The sequence below is a fragment of the Centroberyx gerrardi genome, chromosome 15, assembly GCF_048128805.1.
Source record: "Centroberyx gerrardi isolate f3 chromosome 15, fCenGer3.hap1.cur.20231027, whole genome shotgun sequence".
NCBI lineage: Eukaryota > Metazoa > Chordata > Actinopteri > Beryciformes > Berycidae > Centroberyx > Centroberyx gerrardi.
In genome coordinates this window covers 20,036,042-20,058,879 of record NC_136011.1, presented here as the reverse complement: position 1 = coordinate 20,058,879, position 22,838 = coordinate 20,036,042, and the positions used below count along the sequence as shown (strand labels likewise).

Sequence of the window (22,838 nt, the reverse complement as noted above, 5' to 3'; positions counted from 1 at the left end):
GCAGAGCAATGTGTTTCACCTCTCAGCCTTGGGTTTGTCAGATTGTCTTTGCACATCGCAGAGTAAAGACGCATTTGAATGTCATCTCCTTGTGAGGGATGCAGCTATTACAGAGTCGCTGCAACCAAATAGGCTGTTATTTTTTATTTGTCAAAGTTAACTGCTGTGCATTATAGCATACGCAGCACTTGTTTAGATTGATGAAGTTTTCAAGATCAGGATAACGCGGAAGGTGATGAGAAAAGCTGACTGAGAACTTTCTTCTAATACCTTGTCGGACGGCTTAATTGGCGCTATAACTTCTACAGTCTTGAGTCAGTCACAGTTCTCCCCACATATAGGTATACACCATATACATATGAGATCAGGGACAGGGAGGAAACGCCTTGCCGTTGTCCTTGTACCCTCGACAACGATCTTTAAAACTTGGCTGCGATGACATAATCCTGTAATTAGTTCAGGAAATCTGCAAGGAATGATGTAATGTCTTTAAAAATAATAACTCTAATGGGGCTTCTTGCTCTCTCTATTTTATGTCACTAAGCGGTGAATTAGGAGCGGTGGCATTAGCCTTTCAGGCCTCTTACTGATGAAAAAAAAAAAAAACAGGCTGACAAAATAGATGTTTTTCCAATGACTCTTTATATACAAAAGCAACATACACAGTTTGGACCTAACAGGGGCTGTTTTTAGGATACATGATCTCCATCCTATGAAGAGAAATTACAAAGAGAAATCTCAGAAGGCTTCTATAACATACATCAAGGTGTTGGGAGTCAGTGTTGAGTGTGCGGTCCTGTGTCACATACAAGCAGAAAATATGTTCAGCTGCTCTGAGCATTTTGCTGCTGTTGTGTGGAAACAATTTCGATGACTTTCACATTTTCACTTACAACTGAAGGTTTACACAGTAGATTACAGGTTGAGCAGGTTTCACTCTAATGCTCATGAAGCCCGACCGAAACACAAGACATATTTTGAATTTCACACGGGCGAGAGAAAGATTACATGTTGAAGATAAAAGGTTTTCATTCAACAGCAGCAGTTTGATAATGGCTGCTTGAACAGCCAGATAATTGGGATTTGACTAATTGACTAAGGAACGCTCAAGCACTGTCACAACAGCAGATGCTTTCAAATGCCAACGTTTTCATGGAACTGGTGGAAAGCTCCGAAATGGGAGATTAATATCGCAAATTACAGCAACAAAGTCAAACAGTCAAAGTGGCTGTGAAAGCTTTTAACAATAACCTGAATTTTAGTGAAATACTTGTCAGTTTAGTAGCTGATATTCATGAAAGGAGTTGTAAACGTTTATACTTTAATGTCAGATTTTCTGTATCAGGCTAGTTGACTCCCAGTCAGTCGTGGCCGCAATTCTGGTCACATGCAGAAGACGCCTTCAGCAATAATGCAAGGAATTGTGGGATACACAGCAACTTTTAACCCTCCATTGGTTCCCACTCTGAGGGGGTTTCATGAGTCTATTTCACAGTTTCATGGAAGATGAAATGGATTTCATGGATAAAAGGTTATTTACTGGATTTGTACCCCTGGTTTAGAATAATACTGACTGGTTATGGCTAAATATGAACCTTCTAGGCTCTTACACACTTTGGACTGCTTACTCTAGATCCAGGCTAAACCAAATGGACCTGGACTAAAATGTGTAATTAAGGACCAGTTTCACAGACAAAACCTACATTTCTATTGACAATCCAGTCCAGGATTCCCCTTAGCAGTTTAAATATTAAAGCCTATAAAACAGAATATCACCTGAAAATGACATTTTGCACAAGTCCTTAGCTGGATTTACACAAGCAAAAAAAGATTTCTGAAGCTTGTCAATGTTTATCTACTTTAACCTATCTTGTTTAAAGAGAAAAATATCTTATTCCAAGCATCTGTGTTTACACAGGCATGAGAAAATCAAATCTGTACTACGACAAGGTGAGAATTTTAATTTGTTTCTGTGTAAATGTGGCTCTTGTTCAAAGTCCTTACCAATAATACTAATATTTGCTGTTGAAGTGCAGCCTGTTCACCTGTACAGGAGCTAATCCTACACAGCCTGCCACTTAACACACTCTGACTATGTTTACATATCGGATGCAATTGGATTACATACCAAACGTAGCTGGATTGTTGTTGCATTAACCGCTTACGTGTGCACATCACAGTTACGTGAGAATTTCAAAAGAATTGGACCCAGTTCAGTTTCTCTAGTGTGGGTGAGTCCGGAAGGGATTATTGAACTGCATCTACTGTAAATGTCGTCACCATCCATGATAGGCTTCCTCTGCACTCATAAAACCTGCTGCATACATCCTGACATCTGTTTCAATGGAGATGGAATACAGTAGAGTAGGAAAGAATACACCAGAATAGAGATTTATCACCATCTGTATAACGTGTAGTCCATGGTTAAGCCGAGTCTGCCTGTAGATTTCCCTGTACTTGATATAATGTGTACAAACAGCACTTACATACAGCACATTCCACCATCAATATCTGGGGACAATAAAAAAAAAATCATACAACTAAAATCAGAGCTTAAAACATTCACATCAAAGTAATAACGTATCATGTCATTGGCAGTAAAATTGATTTCGATGTATGCACATGCTCGATATACATTCTGTACAAAATAATCAATATATAACAACATAGACATTAACATGAAGGAATACTGTTGGTTCTTTTCCATCGTTGTACACCGATTCTTGTTACAACCTCTGGACATTCATGAGTGGAGAGAGTAAATCTGTCCTTTTCAGTTACTATTTGTAAGAACAGGGAGTGTCATGGCGGTTGGAGGCCTTCTTCAGGACCAAAGCCTTTTGGACGTCAGCAAGGTGGTTTTATACCAATCACCTGTCAGGCAATGTCTCCCCTCTGGTCAAGGTGTGGTAGGAAAACAATACTGAGGGCTTAGTCTTTATTTAAATTGTTTATGAACATCCACAGCAACAGGGCGGCCATATTTAGCTCTTTTGTCCCCTCCAGCTTGTTGTATAAGATTCAGATTTTCAGATAGCTTCCCTTTCTAACAGCTCAGCCAAACAACTTGGCATTCATGTAGAAAAAATCATTAGCAATGGTCCCCTTTACACTTTGTATCAACATGTGTCATGGGTATTCTGATTTTATCCACACAGAGCTTAACTGCATAAAATCCTGGGTATAAATACACCCGAGATGCAATAAAGATGAAGAGTAAGCCAACCCATCTCTGCCAAATTGCTAACAAAGTGTAAATTAAACATTTCCAATCTACGCACACTGAATGCATAAACAGAAGTAAATGCTCATAAGTGCAGTTCAGATTTACGAAGTATCAATAATCTAGGCCCAAACATTGTGCAAAGCTCTAACACACAATACAATTGTGTGACTGTATCACACACACACTGCAGAAAAGGAAGGGAAAAAACAATAAAATTAATGGCTAACAGCAGTGAAATAGAGGAGCAGCTAATGGCTGTGGCATGCTAATTGGTGAGGCAAAGAAATAGTGCATGCTGCCTTACAATCTCCCTCATGCCTGCTAGATTATTAAAAGACATACAAATTTCATAATTTTGCATTACATGTGAGAGAACGTTATCAGGCTCATGGCACAAGTCTACATTTAAGTAGGGAAAGAGCAATCTAATTCTGTGTGGATACTAAGGAGACACTTTTAATGCAAATGTCAGTAAAATGCAGATGATTCATATCTGGATTCAAGGCACATGTTAAGTCAAGGTGTAAAGGGGCCACTTGTTAGTCTCTCTCTCCTTACAATGAGCTGCTACAATGAGTGAAGCCACAGGAAGGTTTTACTACTGCACTGCAGAGAATGTTCAATGAACTTGAAAATAAAGGACTTCTCCACGTCCTCAAGAGGCCGATTGATCCCCTTGATAGAAGAACTCCTGATTTTCTTGTCTTGTATTCATAAAACCTCTATATGAAGTGCCTGTCAGAAGTGATTTAGCTCTGCTGACCAAATCCCCCCACAGTGCCACCTTTCGAGCGAGGCCTTTCAAACCAGAATGACTTAGAATTGAGAAGACCAGTGTGTGATTGAATGTTCAGTTCTTCTGTTTGCACTTATTACAAGTCACTTTGGATTGGGAGCGTCAGCTAAGTGCCTAAGGTGGGAAAGAAAAATTGAATTCAGATGTTCGACAGACACTGCTACTCTTCAAAGCTTGCACAGCAGATCCTCTAAACAGAAAGTCCAGGGCTGCGAGACCAGAGGTTTTTGCCTTTAGTAACTCACTGGATAAAACTCAGAGATCGACAGATAGGCAAATCACAAACCTAACACAGAACATATCATACGGCACATGAGCATCATGTATCATACACTCTGTGCCAAGTGATCGGCTATAGGGTGATTTCCATTGCACTCCACCTTTAAAGCCTCAGGTGCCCACAGCTTCAGCAGTACAAATATAACAATAACAGGTTACTCTTAATCTGTATACACTTCTTCGTTCTTTCATTCTATAATTCTTATGATATAATGCCCTCTAGTGGCAATAACTTTTAAATATGTCTACAAATGAACTGCAGTATTTGAGATACAAATCAAGAGAGGCACATCTGAATGTCTCTCCTCCTCTCTCATCCATGAGCTAGGCACTGACATCATCATCACGCAGCCATCCAATCACCCTTCACTTCTGGGAGGATGTCGATATATGGCCACAGGGTTGGCAGCCGTTCTTTACAAGCGCTGTCCACGGTTCATGACAACAAGTTAAACCTCGGCAGGTAGCCAGGTTTCACTCATAGGCTTTACTACCCAGCCACTCTGAAGATTTAGGCCACATCCATATCTAAAAAGGCAATTTCCACTCATTTCTTTCTCCCTGGCGCCTCTCTTTGCAAGGCCTGATGTAGAAGAGTGAACGAAAACACCTATCAACAGGTACAGGCCATATCCTCTCAAATAAATAAATGGTTCTGACCGGAGCCTTATACACAGCTCTAGTTCTGACCGTAGACATGTGCAAATATTTCACTGGTGTCCATGGATGCCCCCAGGCCTTATACACACCTGTAAGCTGTCACCATAGACATAAATACATATGATTGGGGGCTAGGGGGTCCCAAAGCAAAGTGAGGTGAACTGTGCACCGCAGGTTTGGGGTTTGGAGAGCTGGGAGACTGCTGGAAGCTGTGGATTGGAGAGCTTGTGCTGCTGAAGTCCAGCTGGCACTGAGGGCTGCTTAGGGCCGATGGAATCTGAAAACACACACACACACACACACACACACACACACACACACGGTTCGTAAATAACATCACAATAATATATTAGACACTATGTTATGCTTGCTACAAGTAATCACATCCAATACATTCTCTCTGCACTGGGATACAATATACAGCCATGTCGTCTATATCTAATAACATATGAGAGACTGAACCAGGACTTTATTGGCAATCAATGGCTGGGGACTAATAAACTGGAGTCGACTAGGTGTATGTCATGCCTTTTATGTGGTTAGTGGACATGGGCTTGGGGGCTAGAATAATATTAATATTGATCAATCTGAACAAATAAACTGCAGTATTTAAGGTGATAATAAATTACTAATGGAGTGTGACGGATCATTGGAACCGGACTAATGGTGGAGGCGATCGACCGCACAGTCAGTACCTGGTGAACTGTTTGCTGTCTTCATGAACCTCCATCTCTCGGCTCTTAAACTCATTCAGCTCCTTACGGATAGCAGCCTGAGGGGCAGAGTGCACACATACACACACACACACACACACACACACACACACACACAGGTTGACATTAATTCCTTAACTACTCAACCCTTACCCTAACCCAAACCCCTTTATAAGAAAATAAAATAAATACTGTCCTGAAAATACATGGACTGGAGATCACAGTTTTCCCCACAATAAACTGGTAAAGTATCAAAATTGCTACAATGGCTGCTACAATTTCCAAATCGAAATGGGCTGCAGTTTTTCTCTGAGAGGAAAAGTGTTGAAAAGGAAATTATGTCAAAAACGCTGTGTCCACTGGTATTGCAAGAAGTAATATTCAGCAAAAGAATGGTGACACAATTTTTTTTGTCAATATCTATATATTTTATTTGTCAGCCCGACTGTCTAATGCAGGAACCATGCCATTTGTGAGTTGCTTACTGGCTTAAAAAGCAACAGCAAAAAGAATCAACCTAAAAGTGACATTTTACGATTACTAACGATGTTAAAGCTAAATGTGACAGGATGTGCAGGGTCAGGTACCTTGTCAGCGGGGGTGAGCCGTGTCCAGGGTTTGTCCGCCCGCCGGTCATAATCCTTGGCGTCTGTTACCTCCACATACTCGTTAAAACGCAGGATCCTCCGAGCGACGAGCTCTGCCACTGTAGGCCTCACACTCAGCTGCAGCCAGAGAGAGAGATAAGCTGATTATCTATACCAAAACCTTGATATTTGCATCCATGTTGACAACATTCTTCCCCAGTTTTCCTCGATTTCTTGTTAATATTACTGTCTAAAATAAATACCTACTGTATGTGCAAATGTTTTATGTTCCTTTTGTAGCCTATATTGATTTATTTTTGCATTTGCACGGAGGTAAATGTCAACTTTTCTCCCAAGAGCTAGAGAGACAGACATAGACAAAGTGTGACTCCTAATCTCCACTGACAGGAGACTAATGTGCAGTTCTTCAGTCCCATCTGTGTCCACTAGATGGGGCGATTTCACCACAAACAGCACCTTCTCACTAACATGAGTCACAGTGCGGAGTATAACAGAACATGAACAGGTTCCATATTTGCAGCTAAATATAGACTCGCTCTTTCACTTTCTTTTCTGTGTGTGTGTGTGTGCTTGGGTGTTTACAGTACCTTTCTAGAGAGTCTCCTTTTAATCTCTTGCTTGGCTTCTTGCTCCTCTACTTCATTCTTTTCTGCAGGCAGAGAACCAACAGAGTCATTTAACATCTGCTGCACCTACAACACGCTGCTGCTTCTATATTAAATTGCACATGATGAGATTCAACATATGAGAGTGTGTTCATGGGTATGTAGCAATGCTATCGGCGTCACATAAACAAAAACAACACTGAAACTGGTTTAGGTTCTTTTTCGTCCATAGATTAAATGATAAATGAGTCAATTCTGTAATACATTCTATTCTTGTAATGTTTTTGTGTGTGCATATGTGTGTGTGTGTGTGTGTGTGTGTGTGTGTGGGTGGGTGACTGGGCCCTGGGATGCTGACTGACCCTTGACCTCTCGTGGTCCCTCCAGAGATTTACCCATAAGCCATCTGTGTTTCATAGCACCACAACCAATCAAATAACTCTTCTTTCCCATAACCAGAACAACTGTGAACACGTGTTTTTTTCTTTCTGTGTGTGTGTGTGTATTTTTCCTAAATGAAAATTCAAACACCAGCATGGTCGCCGGTCGTCTCGGGCCGCTTCCTGTACACATGGGACGCTGGTTTTGTTTTATCTGTGTTATGACTGTATTGAGGTTCTATTGTCTATCTGTGTTACATTGTGGTGCTGTGATACTTCACACAGCCTCAACAATAAACCACTTGACAATGGAGATCATTCAAACTCTTTAGATGAATGAAATACACTGAAATTCCAGGTCAACTTATTCAAAAAATCTGGATACAAATGAAACATAGGTACCGTATGTGCATCGTAATTGTAACTACGATGTTTAAATTGCTACATATTCTGTTCTTTATGTCCAATCAGTAGACCAGTCAGCTCTTTCATGGTAGTGTAATGGTTGTAGTGTGTTCCCATTAGAGTTGTGCTTTAGTTCAGGTCATAAAGTTTATTTTTTGTTATGTTACACTGTTGTAATTGAGTTGTGTTAGAACCATATTTTAATTGTGGGATGGCTGTTGTGGTTGCATTGTAATTGTGTTACCATCTACTTATTCGATTATATTTTGTTTTGTTGTGTCTGTTGGAGGCAGAATGGTATGTGTGGACTGTTTGCTATTATTTTCTACTTAGCATAAAGCAACAAATATTGCATGCTTACTTAGTCCTAAGTAGGGGGAAAAGCAACATGAATTCGTTCAGCTAGGCCTAGAGCAAAATGACTGATTCAAATTTAATACCCAATGCAACAAGCCACTTCAAAGAGTTTAGAGGCAACTGCAGCAGCAACGCCACCAGTCAGTCTCTGAAATGGAAAGCTGACAAGACAAGCCAGCTAGAAACCCTCCAGCAGAATGATTTAGGTCTGTGTGGGGGCACAGCACCATGCAAATTTAATTGGCTATTTGATGGAGGATATTTCATCTTCAGAAAAGCAAATTTTGTTTGTTTGTTTTATAATGGGTGTATGTGCTTGCAGTGTGCACAAAGCAGCCTCTGTCCATACTATTTGAGTTGATATCATTCTGGTGTTCTGTAACCAAAGCGAGGAGAAAAGGGCAACAAAAACAGGCAACAAGGACTCTGTGTCAGCGCAACATTGAGGCAACCTCTGCCCAGCCTGTAAAATGAGTAGACCTCACTGGGATTGACCACATTAGTCCGGCCGATAAATACTAACTAAATATCCGTCCAATTTATGACACACAAGGTTATATCTGACCATCTGAAAGTGGCAGTGACAGTAAAACCGGACAGTCCGAACACCACAATACCAGTCAGCCTGGCCACACCAGGAACCAGGATTTATCACTCAAATATAAAACTTTAGTTTTGATTGACAAGTAATATTGTTCTTGTAATTACTGACTATGGACAGGTGTTGATGCACTGGCTATCATGCTCTCTGGAGGCATTATACAGCCATACAGCCTTGGTTAATTAACGTGCTTGTTTTATACACAAAAAACAAATTCAGAATCAATGTATTTGAGCTGTTTTTTGTGCCAGTTTTGTGAACTATAATCACCCTCAGTGTTTATGTTGTGTGGAGGTAGCAGTGTATTTCAGTAACTCACGTTTGAGGATGTTCCTCTGCTCCAGCTCCTCAGTGGTGGGTCTTTGGCTCAGGCGCCTGGAAGGACAATGAAGGTAAATGAAACAACTGTGTCACATATATTCTACCAGCAGTAGGGCTGGGTGATATATCGTATAATATCAATATTGTGATATGAGACTAGATATCGTCTGGGATTTTGGTTATCATAATATTGTGAAATAACTTAAATGTTACTTCTTCCTGGTCTTAAAGGCTGCGTTACAGTAAAGTGATAACATTTTCTGAACCTATTAGCCTGTTCTGGCCAAGTAAAATGAACAATGATTGGCTTTACCTGCTCATCATATACACATTACTTATTACTGATAACACATTACTGATGACTAATGATCATTACTAATTTTCAAAATTTTCTTGTGTGTAAATATTTTATGAAAGCACGAATACTCATCCCCAAAATATCATCACATTATTGATATCGAGGTATTCCGTCTAAAATACTGTGATATTTGATTTTGTCAATATCACCCAGCCCTACCCCACAGTTCAGCTGAATCTAATCAGCGGTGTGTCTGTGTGTGTGTGAGTGTCTGTGTGTGTGTGTATACCTGACTAGTTTGCAGCCTATCTGCTGGCGCAGCTCGTGCCTCTCCGTCTCGGAGCTCCGCGGCAGAATGTTTTTCTCCTCCAGCTCTCTCTTGCTGGGCCGGTTCCCCAGCTTGATGTTCAGGGTGTCTCGCCGGCGGATCTTACTAGCCAGAGAGCCTGGAACAAAGACACACAAGGGAAAACTAGCAACAGGCTTCTGGAGGCCTTGGAACAACCTGTAGGGAGACCAGCTGCTGTGAGCCTGAAGACAATAGTGATGAGATCTGAAACACAACATGGCATCTGGATGATTGGCGTTTAGCATTAGAGACAGCAGGAAAAAAAATAAAACAAGCCATTGTGTTCAATTCAGTCGTTTCACTGACACTTAGCAGAGTAAGCTGTCAATGCGACATGGTTTTCTTTATGCTACTGATAATATTACTGCATTCAAGTTGCATGATAATCAATCCCCATGCTACAGTACAATGGTACTTAAGATAACTGCAGCTGTAAACTGAGGATGTACTGATTAAACTACATCTCACAGCTCGTTTTACCCTCATGTTACACATAATATTACATTATAATACATAACGCTATGTAATCTATGTGTTACTAACTCCACACACAAAAGTGCATGAATCACTGTGTGAAATGTAAACAAACACCTAGAGCTGCTTGTTCCTGCCATCCGTATCAATGTATTTGGAACTTCGTATCACATGTAGAAAAATAATCCTTTTGGTAGAAATTATATTTTCTTTGTTAACTGCCAAACACAAAAAATGCAAACTCAGAAATGGGATTTTAATGATTAGAACGTAATGAGGAGCGTCTCCAAAATGTCTGTATGCGTTATGTGGGTGACAATATTTACTTTTCTTTTCTTGTGTATTTCCATTATTGTGTGATGTGTTAGAAACTTGTCCCATACTGTTTGTGTACTCGTCATCCTCCTCTTCTTCCTCCTCCTCCTCATCGCGGTACAGGATTGGCCCGTCCGAGTCCGAGTCGCTGGCTTGGCTGTCTCTCGGCCTATCAGGGATCACCGTCACCTCGGGCTGCCGCACGTTCACACTGTGGCCCTGCTGCCTCTCAGCGTGACCCTCCACCGACCTGGAGGACACAGTTACAACACAGCATTAGCACTCATGTTCATACAGGGACAGATGAAGAAGAAAATGAGACCAGAACTTCTAGAGGAGTTGCAAGACTTTAAAGACCCCATGAAATGTGCATCTTTACTTTCTTAATTTGAGGTATTTCCTGTTGAAACAGGATGTTGGGGTGGGACATAAAGCAGAGAGGGATCATTCAAGTAATCAAGTAATGGGAGGTAATTTCATGGGGACTTTAAGTGTATTTTTACTATACTTACTTTTGTATTTATTTGCTATGCAAAAATAACAGGACTGTAATTTTCAGTCAGTCAGTTGCTTGTTCACACATATGTGAATAAGCAAACACTCATAATTAATAACCTGCAATTTTTGCTAGTCCTAACATCTGTTTCTCACATACCACACTTGCCTTGGAATTTTCTGGGTAAACTGCGGCAAAAAGCAAACTTTGGTTACAATAATTGTTAGTTAACTTTATAGTGGGACCCCACAGGGACTGTCTTGCAGACCAGGAACTCAGTTACTCTGCAACACACTAGTAAGACTTTGTGTAAATCTGGCCACAGCAGAGCCACAGTAGGTGAAAATAAAGAATCCTTTACCAACTTATTTGTCCTTCCTAGATCCTTACCTCTGGCTATTCTCCACAGGGGAATTTTCTCCTCTTTTCTTCTTGTCTTTTCCTCCCTCATCCCCCTCTCCTCCCTCCCCTCCCGTCCTCCCCAGTTCCTTGTCCTGTGATGAGCGGTCCGTCTCTCCCTCTGTGAAGGAAGTGTCCTCCGTAGCAGTGTTGACGTGAGCGGACCGGTCTGTGGGCTCCGGGGCCGTACCGCCGGGCCCTCCGGTCTCCTCACCCCGAGCGGAGGCATTGGGAGCGGATTTGCGAGTGGGGTCAGCCTGGCTCCCCTCTGCCTCAGGGCCTGAGCCTTGGGACGAGGCAGGCTGGGTGTCTGAGGAAGGGGGCCGGGAGTGTGACTCCCCAGGCAGGCTAGCAGTCTCTGAGGAGGCCTTATGAGGTACAGAGGAGGTGGTGGCAGGGTCTGATTTCCGGTTGGTCCTTGCCTCTGCCCCGCCAGTCTGTACTGCCGCTCCTCCGTCCTTAGACACACGGGAACGAGGGGTGGAGGCAGAGGAGGGGGCCGTTTTTGTTGTGTTTCCTGTCTTCTTTGGATGGGAAGATTTGGCTGAGGAGGAGGAGGAGGGGAGAGGGAGGAAGAGGGAGATAAGAAAATTAAAATTGGACTTATTAGTATACATTATTGCCACACCACTCAAGACCTTTAATATATTCTTTATATCTATATCGTTAATACTGCAGCAAATACTGAATATTTTCCCTCTTACCACTAATGCTTTAGCACTTCTGGTGCCTTACAAATTCTCTGTCCTGTATATTTATCTGGTATTTTTTATCTGCATTCAAAAGGTCCACAATTTATCTAATTGAGCGTAAAGCAGTAACAAACATACACGACACTGCTCTATTAGAACATGCTATCAGCCATAACCATCTTTGCATTAGAGTAATCATTTCTAATCACATCTACAAAACCCTTTGGCGCCTGGGACAAATATAGAATACCAAAGATATTGCTGACGGCAAAGAAGTCATTGTGCATTGTAAAGCACAGCCTGAGGACAGGGATGAGAACTATGAGGCCAAACAGAAATGAAGCTACTAGCATTTAAACCATGCTGTAGGTAAAATAAGAACACACACGTACACACACACACTAAATGAATGGTGATAAAATCATTCCCTACAATCATGCCATCAATAAAAATCACAAGCTTCCCAGAACTTTATGCAGGCCATGCCACACTGACCTCACACACACACACACACACACACACAGATATGCATGCTTACACATGGTTTTACTGTCGTTTGCAAATGGAGAAGTGTGCACAGGCACTTACTTCTGTTTTCTCAGAAAACAAGAGAAATTAAAGGAAATACTCCTTCATTTACTCATTCGACAAGAAGCCCTTTCATTGTGGACAGGAAAACGACAACAAGTAGAGACAGGGAAACTTTTCTATGAACGTGACCACTTGACAACTGTCAGGGGCAGCAGATATGTGCACTACCACTTCACATGTGGAACAGTACATGAACACCTGGTTTCAGAGATGCAGAGGGGCGGATGGTGAGTCTGGAGTCTTCCTTGCCCTCTGACAGTGAGACAGGTGCGTTCCCATGCAGGCAGGCAGGCAGACAGTGGCAGGTAGACAGGTAGGTAGACAGACAGGCTTCAGTCCCAACCGGCTTAAGTCCTACTTACCGGTCGCACGACTAGCGTTGTTAGTGTTCCGAGGGTTAGCTTTAGCTTGTGTGGTTGAGCCTGGCTTGCCTGCGGTTTTAGCCGTCTTTTTAACCCCCGAGACACCGTCTCTGTGCCTGGCTGTGCCTGTAGTGCCACCTACAGGTTTGGAAGAGGCAGGCACAGCGGCACTGTTCTGTTTTTTAGCTTGAGCCTCTCGCGGTCGCACCTGGTTTGCCCGGGGGAGGGGTTTAGTATCACGCCTCTCTGAGCAGAGCACAGGAAGGAGGAGGGAAAAGTAATGTATTTTGAGGTTAAGGTTAGGCAAATGAGAGATTGAATGCAAGACAAAATGGTGCATATTTGTGCAAACAGAGGCACAAATAGGCATGCGGACAGGTAAACAGAGAGACAGAAGAGAGAAAGAGAGAGGGGATGAGAGAGTCGGACAGAGCTGATGACGAGAGCGGATGATTGACCTGTGGTCTTGAGCAGCTTTTCCTTGGGATTGTAGCTCTATATTAGGCAGCCAGTTCAAAATAAATGTTGTGACTGCCTACTCTGACATTTCAAGCTTGGGATTTGAAAGATGAATTTGTACCCATTAACCTCCCCCAAACGGGACCCTGTGTGAGAGTGTGTGTGTGTGTGTATTTGTGTGTGTCTATGCTTGTGTGTATCTCTCAAGAGTTCTCCAAATGGCTGGGAGTTCAATGCTAACAGGGTTGAGATGAAAACAGCACAACACTTAAGCAGCATCAGACAGAAGAGCAGCGGCTGGCCTCCTGAGGTAGGGCAAAGCATTAGGAGATGGTTATTGCTGTGTGGATGCCTGCTGCAGGCTGTTATAATGGGAATATCTATTTGGACACATTAGACTCAGACAGAGATCCCAGAGAGGATTCAATGTCAGCGAGCGCACAGGCTTGTTGGTACACACACATTCCACAACCGAGGAGAAGAGCACAAAGTAGCCTATATCTAAAAAAAACCCTGCAACATTTAGGTCTAGCGTGTAAAAACGGTAATGCTGGAGGCTTAAAAAGTCCCAGATCCCTCAGTAATGCAACATATTTCGATACTATATCTTAAATCTCTGTATTTTATAAAACCTAGTACTTATTCAGCTTTCTAGGATAACATTATTTCCAATGCCTATTCTATAAGGAGAACAAGTAATCTATGTCCTCGAACATGAATATCTTTCTCTGTTCTCTGTTCCCTGAATCAGAAATGAGAATCAGAAATGAGAATCCCTCTACGATCTACATCCAGAACAAGTTCAGAAACCAGAATATGTCTATGAACAAGCATCAGAACATCTTTATGGACTAGAACAGCGATTTGTCAGAGATTATTTCTGCGCTCTACAGGACACAATCAGATAAATGCTATTCTAGACGCAGAGTATCCCCATGTACTATCTATATACATGGAACAGAACATCTCTATGCTCTAGGCGTAAAATATTTTCATGATCAATGATGATAAAAACTAGACAAAAGCAGCCTCTTTGTGAAGCGATCTTTGTTCCCAGTCTCCTTTACTTCCTTGCCCTCTGAGGATCTTTTGGCGCTGAACTTTTACATCTATGTTTAAGGATAAAAATATCTTTCATCCACGACCAAAATAGCTCCATCTTCCAGTCTACAACCAATATCTTTGTAGTGCTTTCCACACTGCGTATTTCATCCTTACCTCTAGGCCAAGAGTTCACTCTGGGCTACATTAGCCAGTTTTCATACCAGAGCTGTTAGCCAATTTGGAAGGGAGCAGGGACTCATCTGGAAAATTTGAGGTTAACACACTCCAGAACAAGACAAGCCCTCAGATAAAGTAAACTTTATAATGCGCCAGTGAAAAACCTCAATTATCCCAGGGCCAAGGCCTCAACTGGTCCTGTGTTACAGGTTTCTGAACTCCAAATAGCCGTGGATTACTGTGTGAAAAAGCCCCATGTCAGACACAGTAAAGGATCCAGAGCCAGACCGCTGAAGTCACCTGTTCTGTCCTCGGCGTCCTCGGGCTCGTCCAGCGGCGTATCTGGTGACTCAATGTCAACTTTCACTTCCTCCGATGTCACTCCGGGCGTGGCGTGGCCGTTCAGGTTTTCACTGCTGACTGGCTCATCTGAAGGAGAGGAAACATGGAGAACGTGAGTGAAATCGTCTGCTTTACAGTATTTCTCAATTGCGTAAAATCCTCAAATGACTATCTACATTCTCAAAACAATGTGTCAAAACCCCACACCATTAACTCACTTGCCCAAAACCCTTACATACAAAATAGTACAAACAACAATTAATACAATGACACTCATACATATGAAATTAAAGTTTGGAATTTGGTATTACTGAAAAATACATTGGCAATACTTGAAAGGTGAATGTTGCAATACACTAAATGAGTTCATTTGTATTTCAGTGTTGCCAGGCATGTAAATACCTACGTCCAGAATCCAACAAACTGTGGGATACATGTACACTTTACTGTAGTTGTGTGATGGTTTTCTAAACTACTTTCTAAACTGCTTTGTAAGCAAATGGAAACCCCACACACTTGACCAAACTCAGAAACATCATCGGTCATCAGGCCACAACAGATGTGCCCAACATGGGGGTTAATATAACAATGTGTGCTGCAATATCAGGAAATGGTGTAATTTCCCACATCCACATCGTTGGGCACACAAAGTCTTCTCGCCTTCTTGAAGGCCTTAAACAAACTCAGAATGAGAATGAGACGGGGGTTGGTGAGTGACTTTCCAAATGATGTGGCAGCTTGGCACAAAAATCAGCAGTTTTTGTTTTGTTTTTATAAAAATAAATGTTTTTATATAATGGACAAAATTGTGGTGTTTTGGTATGTTTCTTTAATCTTTTTTAATATTAATATACTTTCATTTTTGTTTTATAATTTAAATGTTCACCTAAATGATAAATGCCTACAGCTCTTAACTAGAGGTATCCTAACCGGTTAGATCGACCGGGCGGTTGACATGTGTATCTTGCGCCCGATTGGCCGATGGAGAAAATAAAAACTGTGGAGTGGTTTATTGTGATCCCTGAAACGAAAGAAAAATTATTTTGCACATGCATTTCTTAATGTGTCCTGTAAATGATTAAGCCGTCATCAGAATGAACTATAAAAATTAAGGAAGTAGATTTTTGAACTAAAGACAGAAACTTGGAAAGAGAGTGACAGAAATCATAAAGAAACACACACATTTAGTCAAAAAGAAGCTCAAAGCGAAAAGAAGAACAATGAAAGCAAGCAGGAATACAAGAAAGCAAGGAACAAAGAAAGCAAAAATGAAAGAGTGACAGAAAGAAAGAAGGAAAGGAAAGACGAAATGGAGCAAAGAAAGGGAAGAGGGAGATGTTTTGAGAAATAGTGGAACATCAGCAGTTTGCCAGCTTTCAGTTAACCTACCGACTGGCTTTAATAAAGCTCACTGATGACACAAGCTATACTCTTGAGTGCCTTTTAACTTGCCAAACTCATGGTTCAGTGCTAAAACAAATATGGTCTGACCCTAGAAAGATTAACACTCCTCCAGCGTCGGGCATTTTCTGCAGGTGGAACTGGAAGTGTTTGGATTCATCTGTCAGGCAGAGTGCAGAGAAGTGAAGCATGCTCCAGAGAGGTGCTGCCATCCAGGAGCCAATGTCACTGGGACTGTCAACACTGTGCGGTATCTGGCCTCTGTGTGCTAGACTCCGACATGCCATCATGCTATGTGACGCCACGGCAGTACGATGTGGAGCGAAGACTAACGAGTGCGTGGTATAACAACAAAGGCTGCACGATGGGGGAAAGAATTAACCGATCTTGCTGCGTGAGCAAATGTACGAGACGTAGATGAGAGATGAAAGTAAAGGCAGTTGAAAGTCCGGAAAAGAATGAAGCAGGGAGCGATAACGGTTTGATTTAGTGGAAAAGTGAGTGAGTGAGTTTGTGTGAGGCTTTTGATGTTCTTTGATTAAAGATCTCACAGCACAACAGAGGAAAAAGTAACTAAAATCGCTTTAAAAACTCACCAACTCCCCCACATACCCACAAACATACAAACCACATGAACACACACACACACAAGCATCAGTATCAATATACGACCATAACAGGTACAATTGACATTTAAACAAATGGGGAAGTAATACAGAAAGAAACAAATAAAGAACGATGGCGACGAGAGAGAGAGAGAGAGAGAGAGAGTGAATGAGTGAGTGAATGAGGGAACATACAAATGAAAGTAATTGAGCATTGAATGAAGGGAATGGATGAGCGAAAGTACAAATGAACAAATGAATGAATGAATAAACAGACAGACCTTGGTCAGGGATGAGTACTCCTTTTTTGATGAGCTCCTCCCTGGTCTGTCTGGTTGAGATTTTCCTCTCTAGAACTGAAAGATGAACAGAGGTTAGACACAGTACCACATAATGTAAATACAAACAGAAGCTACAGAAAAAAGTGCTTAGGATTATTTTCCCCATGACTTATCATTCAGTGACTTATAAAACTCCAGGAAGCGAACCTCTAATAATGGAACAATCTAGGGCTTTCAAAGTTGTCTGAGTCACACTGAAATGAAAAAATGTCTCTTTTTCCTTTTTAGCTCATTATAACTATAATGATCCTTCCCTGTGTTATATCCCAGCCCAATATCCAGGAAAAAATCTCTCAAAATGCAGTTTCATTGTGATTTTAAGTACTGGACTAGACATTCACTGTCACCTCTTCTGAATTATATGATGGATGTTCATCTCTCTAGCCTCAGGGTGTGCCTCTCGTTTACATACACTTTCACACACTCTCTGAATGGATAGGGGGAGACCACCTTTCAGCATGAGGACCCGGGTTCAAGCCCCAGTGTCCGCAAGTGTCCTTGAGCAAGACATTGAATCCCTACCGGCTCTATGGCTGACCCTGACCTTTGACCTCCCTGACGGGGAACAACCGAAGAGAGAAATTCCTTACAGGGGTCAATGAAGTGTCACACTATTACTATTACTGCTACCACACACTCTTTCTCTGACACACTCCCTCCCACAGCATATGTCTATTTGACAAATGGCAATGATAAATACTGTGTGAGTAACTTATACATTCTCTCTCTACATTTTCCCTCTTTCTCTTTTCTCCATGTCCTTCTTGCTTTCACACCTGGACGGTAACTTGAGACCATCTAGCCAGACAGACAGGTATGAAACCTACATACAGATACATAATGGAGATAGGATCAGATACCTGTCTGCCATAACGAAGAGGAAGAACCTCGGCTTTCTTTGTCCCCCTCTGTGCCTTTTCGTGGCTTTGCCGAGTTTGCGGGAGTTAATCAGAAGGAGCTGCAAACCAACCTTACACTCCTTTCCTTTTAAAGCTTTATTGGGAATCGGGGCACTGTGCTCCAGTTCACCCCCCTAATGTTTATGACAAACCCCAAATTGAAAACAGTGATGTTGTGCAGACACTCGATTTGTGGACAGTCAATCAACAACCACTCAACTTGCTCATGCAAACTCATACACACATCCACACACACAGACAGACAGACAGACAGACACACACACCCTACCTTTGGAAAGATCCTGGAACTTGTCGCTGGTCTTCTTCTTCCTCCACTTCCAGGGTTTGAACAGCTTCCCTAGTGACGAGAGCTTGCCCCGTTGCTGCCGTGATGCAGGGGCATTCTGGGTATTGGTGGCGCTGCCCACCACCACATCGCAGCTGGCCAGTGACGATGATTTCTCCAGCCCATCAACTAGCAGACACACACACACACACACAAGAAATCAGCAATCAGTTCGGCATCTTGATAGGAGATTCAAACACAAGCACGCATCATGTTACACGCAGCAGATATGTCTTGTGACACAGGGAGGTAAGACACACATGTGACATCCCTCTGGAACATTTGAAGTAAGCAACATACTAAAAGCTCCTGTATTCTGCTATCTGGAAGATCATTCAGGGCTTTAGCCGTCAGGTATACAAGGTCAGGATTGAGTTCAAGCAAGCGAGGGCAGTTTCTCACTGCTCTAGACTAAAAAACAGTGACTAGTTTCGTTATTATCCCTGATTACAAGAAATGGAGACTCTGTTTCACATAGCAAAGCAGTAATATTATTTCTGTTTCTGTATGTGTAGTGTGTGTGTGTGTGTGTGTGTCTTGGCTAGATCCCTGTCCTTCCCTGACTCCTCCTCTTCCTGTTGGAAAGTTAGAAGTCGTGTGAACAATCTGGAATACTGCAGAGAGTATAGATGGTGGAGACACTGTTTGTGTGTGTGTGTGTGTTTCAGAGATAGAGAGAGAGAGAGGGAGAGAGAGAGAGAGAGAGAGAGAACCAGAGTGTATCGTGTAAGCATGTAATCTGTGAATGTGTGTGTGTGTGTGTGTGTGCATGCAAGAATCTGTGTTATGTGAGTATGTAATCTGTCCACAACATGAGTGTGTGATTCTGTCATTTCATATGTGCTTGTGTGGGGTATATACCGTAAATATATACTGTATGTGTGTGTGTGTGTGTGCGTGCGTGCGTGTGTTTGTGTGCACGCGCTGTACAGAGGAAGTAGAGGAGGTGTGTGTTTCCTCAGCCTCAAGCACTGGAAGTTTCTGGCTCTGCATTAATGTTTTTTCAGCAACACCACTGAATCACACAGGCCTTGTGCTGGCTATGGAGAAGCAACACCTCACAGAGGCAATTTCCAATACTGACGTTTATTTCCAACAATGGGATTTCACATGTGATACTATTTTATGGGATTTTTTGCACTGGTTCAATTTTACATAGAATAGTAACTGTTGCTACAAAGAACAGATGGAAGATTGTTCTAGCATGTAATCCGAAAATATCAAAAGAAAGGTATCAAAAAAGTACAACTTTGGAGGTCATCTTGAAATTTAAATATTGGAGCTGGTATCAGTATAGAAAATTGTATTCTACCCTACTGCAGTGAGGTATATTCAAAGTATTGTGCACTGAGTGAAAGTAAAGGTCAGTAGTTATAGTTAAGCCTATTAGAGAAAGAACTGGAACGCTGTCTTGAGAAGAATACGTCATGTGTGTGTGTATGTGTGTGTAGGCGTGTGTGTGTGTGTGTGTGTGTGTGTGTGTGTGTGTGTGTGTATACATATGTGTGTCTGTAGCTTCCCTCTATTGAGTTTAGACAAGCAGGCCTGCCATCACTTCCTCTACAAACACACACAGAAACACACACATACATGTAAGCACATGCACATTTTTGTCAGAGGAAAGTACCTCAGAAACCTATAAAGTATAAAGTATGAAATACTGTGAGATACATGGAGAGAGAGAGAGAGAGAGAGAGAGAGAGAGAGAGAGAGAGAGAGAGAGAGAGAGAGAGAGAGAGAGAGAGAGAGAGAGAGAGAGAGAGAGAGAGAGAGAGAGAGAGAGAGTGTATCATTGGTCATATGATGGATTTCATTGGTGGCTGCATGTCAGGGGCCAGAGCTGATAACCATGTCTCAACTTCTGTCTGTTACACATCACACACACACACACACACACGCACATACACACTATCATGTGACCAAATGCGTTTACTGTGATTTCTGATGATAGGCGAGACTGTAATCTATCTATAAACCTGCCTACAGACCAACTGGTGATCACAGTTCCTGTACACTACAATGAATAGAGACACCAACATCAAAACATCATAAAAGTTGATCTAAAGTCAAGACAAATAGCTGGTTTTCCCTGTTGTATTTGAGAGTCTTAGGCAGCAACACCAGCAAAAATAGCCCCAGGTTTCACACCACAAACCAAAGTTGAAAACCTACCCAGCAAATTGCTCAGGATTGTTCCGGATGACTCAGTAGGTACATTTAACAGTAAAATGTATGGTGTAAAGGGACTAATTAACTAGCTAGCCATTTGCCCAGTAGCAACACTAAAACAGAAACAATGAAGCAAATCAAGTTTAATTAAATTTAACTGGAGAATATGTGCTTCTGGCTTTTTTTCAAAGGTAAATTAACAGAATACAGTGGAACTTCTGGGTATAATAAGCAAAATGGGAAAATAATTCATCTGTCATATTTTCTCAGAGAACGGATCTGGATGAGGACAACTATAACCTTCAGTTCAATTTAGAAAATCCAAAACACAGCTGATTGGCTGGCTCTGCCCAGCACTGCCCAATACTAGATCATGGTGATGTTGGCGATCTGGTGCTCAAGAAATCCCATGGATACCAAGTGAGACTGACGAGCGTAAACTGCTTCTGACTGTTTCTTACTGGTGGGTTCAAGATGATGGATGGGCCAAAATGTTTTTGCAGTAAGAACATGATCCCGTATATCCCTCACATCTGAAGATATAAGGTTTAAAGCACTTGATGTACTGCCTAAGAGTTAATTTGTTCGTTTTTTTTGTAAAAATACACCCGCCTTACCTCTCTGCAATAGAGAAGACCGTCCCATTCCCCCCAATTGAGATGCCATAGATTTGTTCTATTTGCCAAAATTGAAATTCCAGTGTCAGGTATGGTCACTGGTGGGAAAACTTCTCTGCCCACAGAAGTGATAAATCGAAACTTAAGCGTGAAATACAAAACTTGCTCCTAAACTGAGTGAGCCGGCTTTCTCCGTCCAGAGAAAGCCGGACTCAACAACTTTAGATCTTTTGTGTCTCTCGTCCCTTTGGAATCCGTTGGTATAATTTGGTAAACGTGAGTGTGATGTGTGCAGTTTACTGATGTTGCGTTGCATGATCTCTAGTGTATTGAAGTTCAAACAGCTTTTAAACAGTTACCTTTGCTGCCATTTGAGGTTGCCAACATGCAAAGTTGGATGGTGCAGCTTTAAGTATGCCACAGTCACACTTGTCTTTTGTGACTTATCAATCCAAGCACGCAAGGACACAAAATCTAAGCAGGCTTGAACGCTCCCAATTGGATTTTGCTCACTTTATGATCCGATGACCCTGACTACCTCGGGATGTATGGCAAACATCGAGCATCTACAAGCAACAAAACATGGAGAAGAGCACAAAAACCAAGAGGGAAGACATGGAAGAGTGCAGTGCAGCGCAGAGCGCAGTTCGCTCTCTCCCCAGACACCGATTGTATTCTTTCTTTCTCTCTCACACACACACACACACACACACGCGTGCACATACACACACACTCGTTTCCTGTTCCTGTGTTGATATCAAATCACAACAATAGGTGCATTTCAGCAGTTCCTTTGTGCCACTAATGATGGGAAAATGAGTAACAGCGATTATCATCACCATTAGCCCCAACTATTAAACCACTAGTGGGAACCAACTAGGGACAATGGACTGACTTGTTACTTGCAGAGGAGAGAGAGAAAGAGAGAGAGAAGAGGGAAGAGAAAAGAGTGAGAAAGAGTGCTGCAAACTTAAGGAAAGAGGAGAGAGAGAAAAAAAGAGAGTGATGAGAAGAAGAGGGAAGCGATAATATGAGTGACAAGCTAAGTTGAAAGTTTATAAATCGGCTGTACAAAGATGGCAGCTTTATCGATCAACATTATTGGTATCTGCTAGTGCATTACACAGCGTTTTGGACATCCATCATCTGCTTTGCCTCTTCTTTTCCTTGCGGACAGACAACATCGGATATTGGTATGAAAAAAGTTATGACATCAAACCGTGAGGAAGACATTTTTTAGCCCCGGGGCCATTTTTGGGTGCGACACTGTGGTCTGACATATACATTTATCAAACATTATCAACATCATAAAAGAGGAACACTTGAGACTGATACATGTCAGGCAGCAATATCTGAAGGAAATGAATACCTAAATGAAGCTTTTGAGAAATTTCAGGCAGGAAAGTAAGTTGTAAGTCTTGAAATAAAGAATTTTCCCACACTGACTTTTATCTTTTCAATGTTGGTCTCACTGTTGAAAGATGTGACAGCCTAATAACCAGCTCTGTCTT

At 41.9% G+C, this 22,838-nt stretch overlaps 1 protein-coding gene across 2 annotated transcripts in view; it reads right to left on the bottom strand.

Moving 5' to 3' along the window:
- Positions 1 to 623: 623 nt before the first annotated feature.
- phactr2 (phosphatase and actin regulator 2) overlaps positions 624 to 22,838 on the bottom strand; it is a 44,893-nt gene continuing 22,678 nt past the window's right edge. For both annotated transcript variants that reach the window (XM_078288792.1, XM_078288793.1), the window contains exons 2-12: positions 18,485 to 18,670; positions 17,237 to 17,311; positions 14,908 to 15,036; positions 11,274 to 11,826; positions 10,456 to 10,637; positions 9,539 to 9,695; positions 8,950 to 9,005; positions 6,870 to 6,931; positions 6,262 to 6,399; positions 5,657 to 5,733; positions 624 to 5,238 (exon numbers count right to left, since the gene is read on the bottom strand). In XM_078288792.1, coding sequence (XP_078144918.1) covers positions 5,223 to 5,238; positions 5,657 to 5,733; positions 6,262 to 6,399; positions 6,870 to 6,931; positions 8,950 to 9,005; positions 9,539 to 9,695; positions 10,456 to 10,637; positions 11,274 to 11,826; positions 14,908 to 15,036; positions 17,237 to 17,311; positions 18,485 to 18,670 — 1,631 coding nt within the window. In that variant the 3' untranslated portion in view covers positions 624 to 5,222. The remainder of the gene's footprint in view (positions 5,239 to 5,656; positions 5,734 to 6,261; positions 6,400 to 6,869; positions 6,932 to 8,949; positions 9,006 to 9,538; positions 9,696 to 10,455; positions 10,638 to 11,273; positions 11,827 to 14,907; positions 15,037 to 17,236; positions 17,312 to 18,484; positions 18,671 to 22,838) is intronic.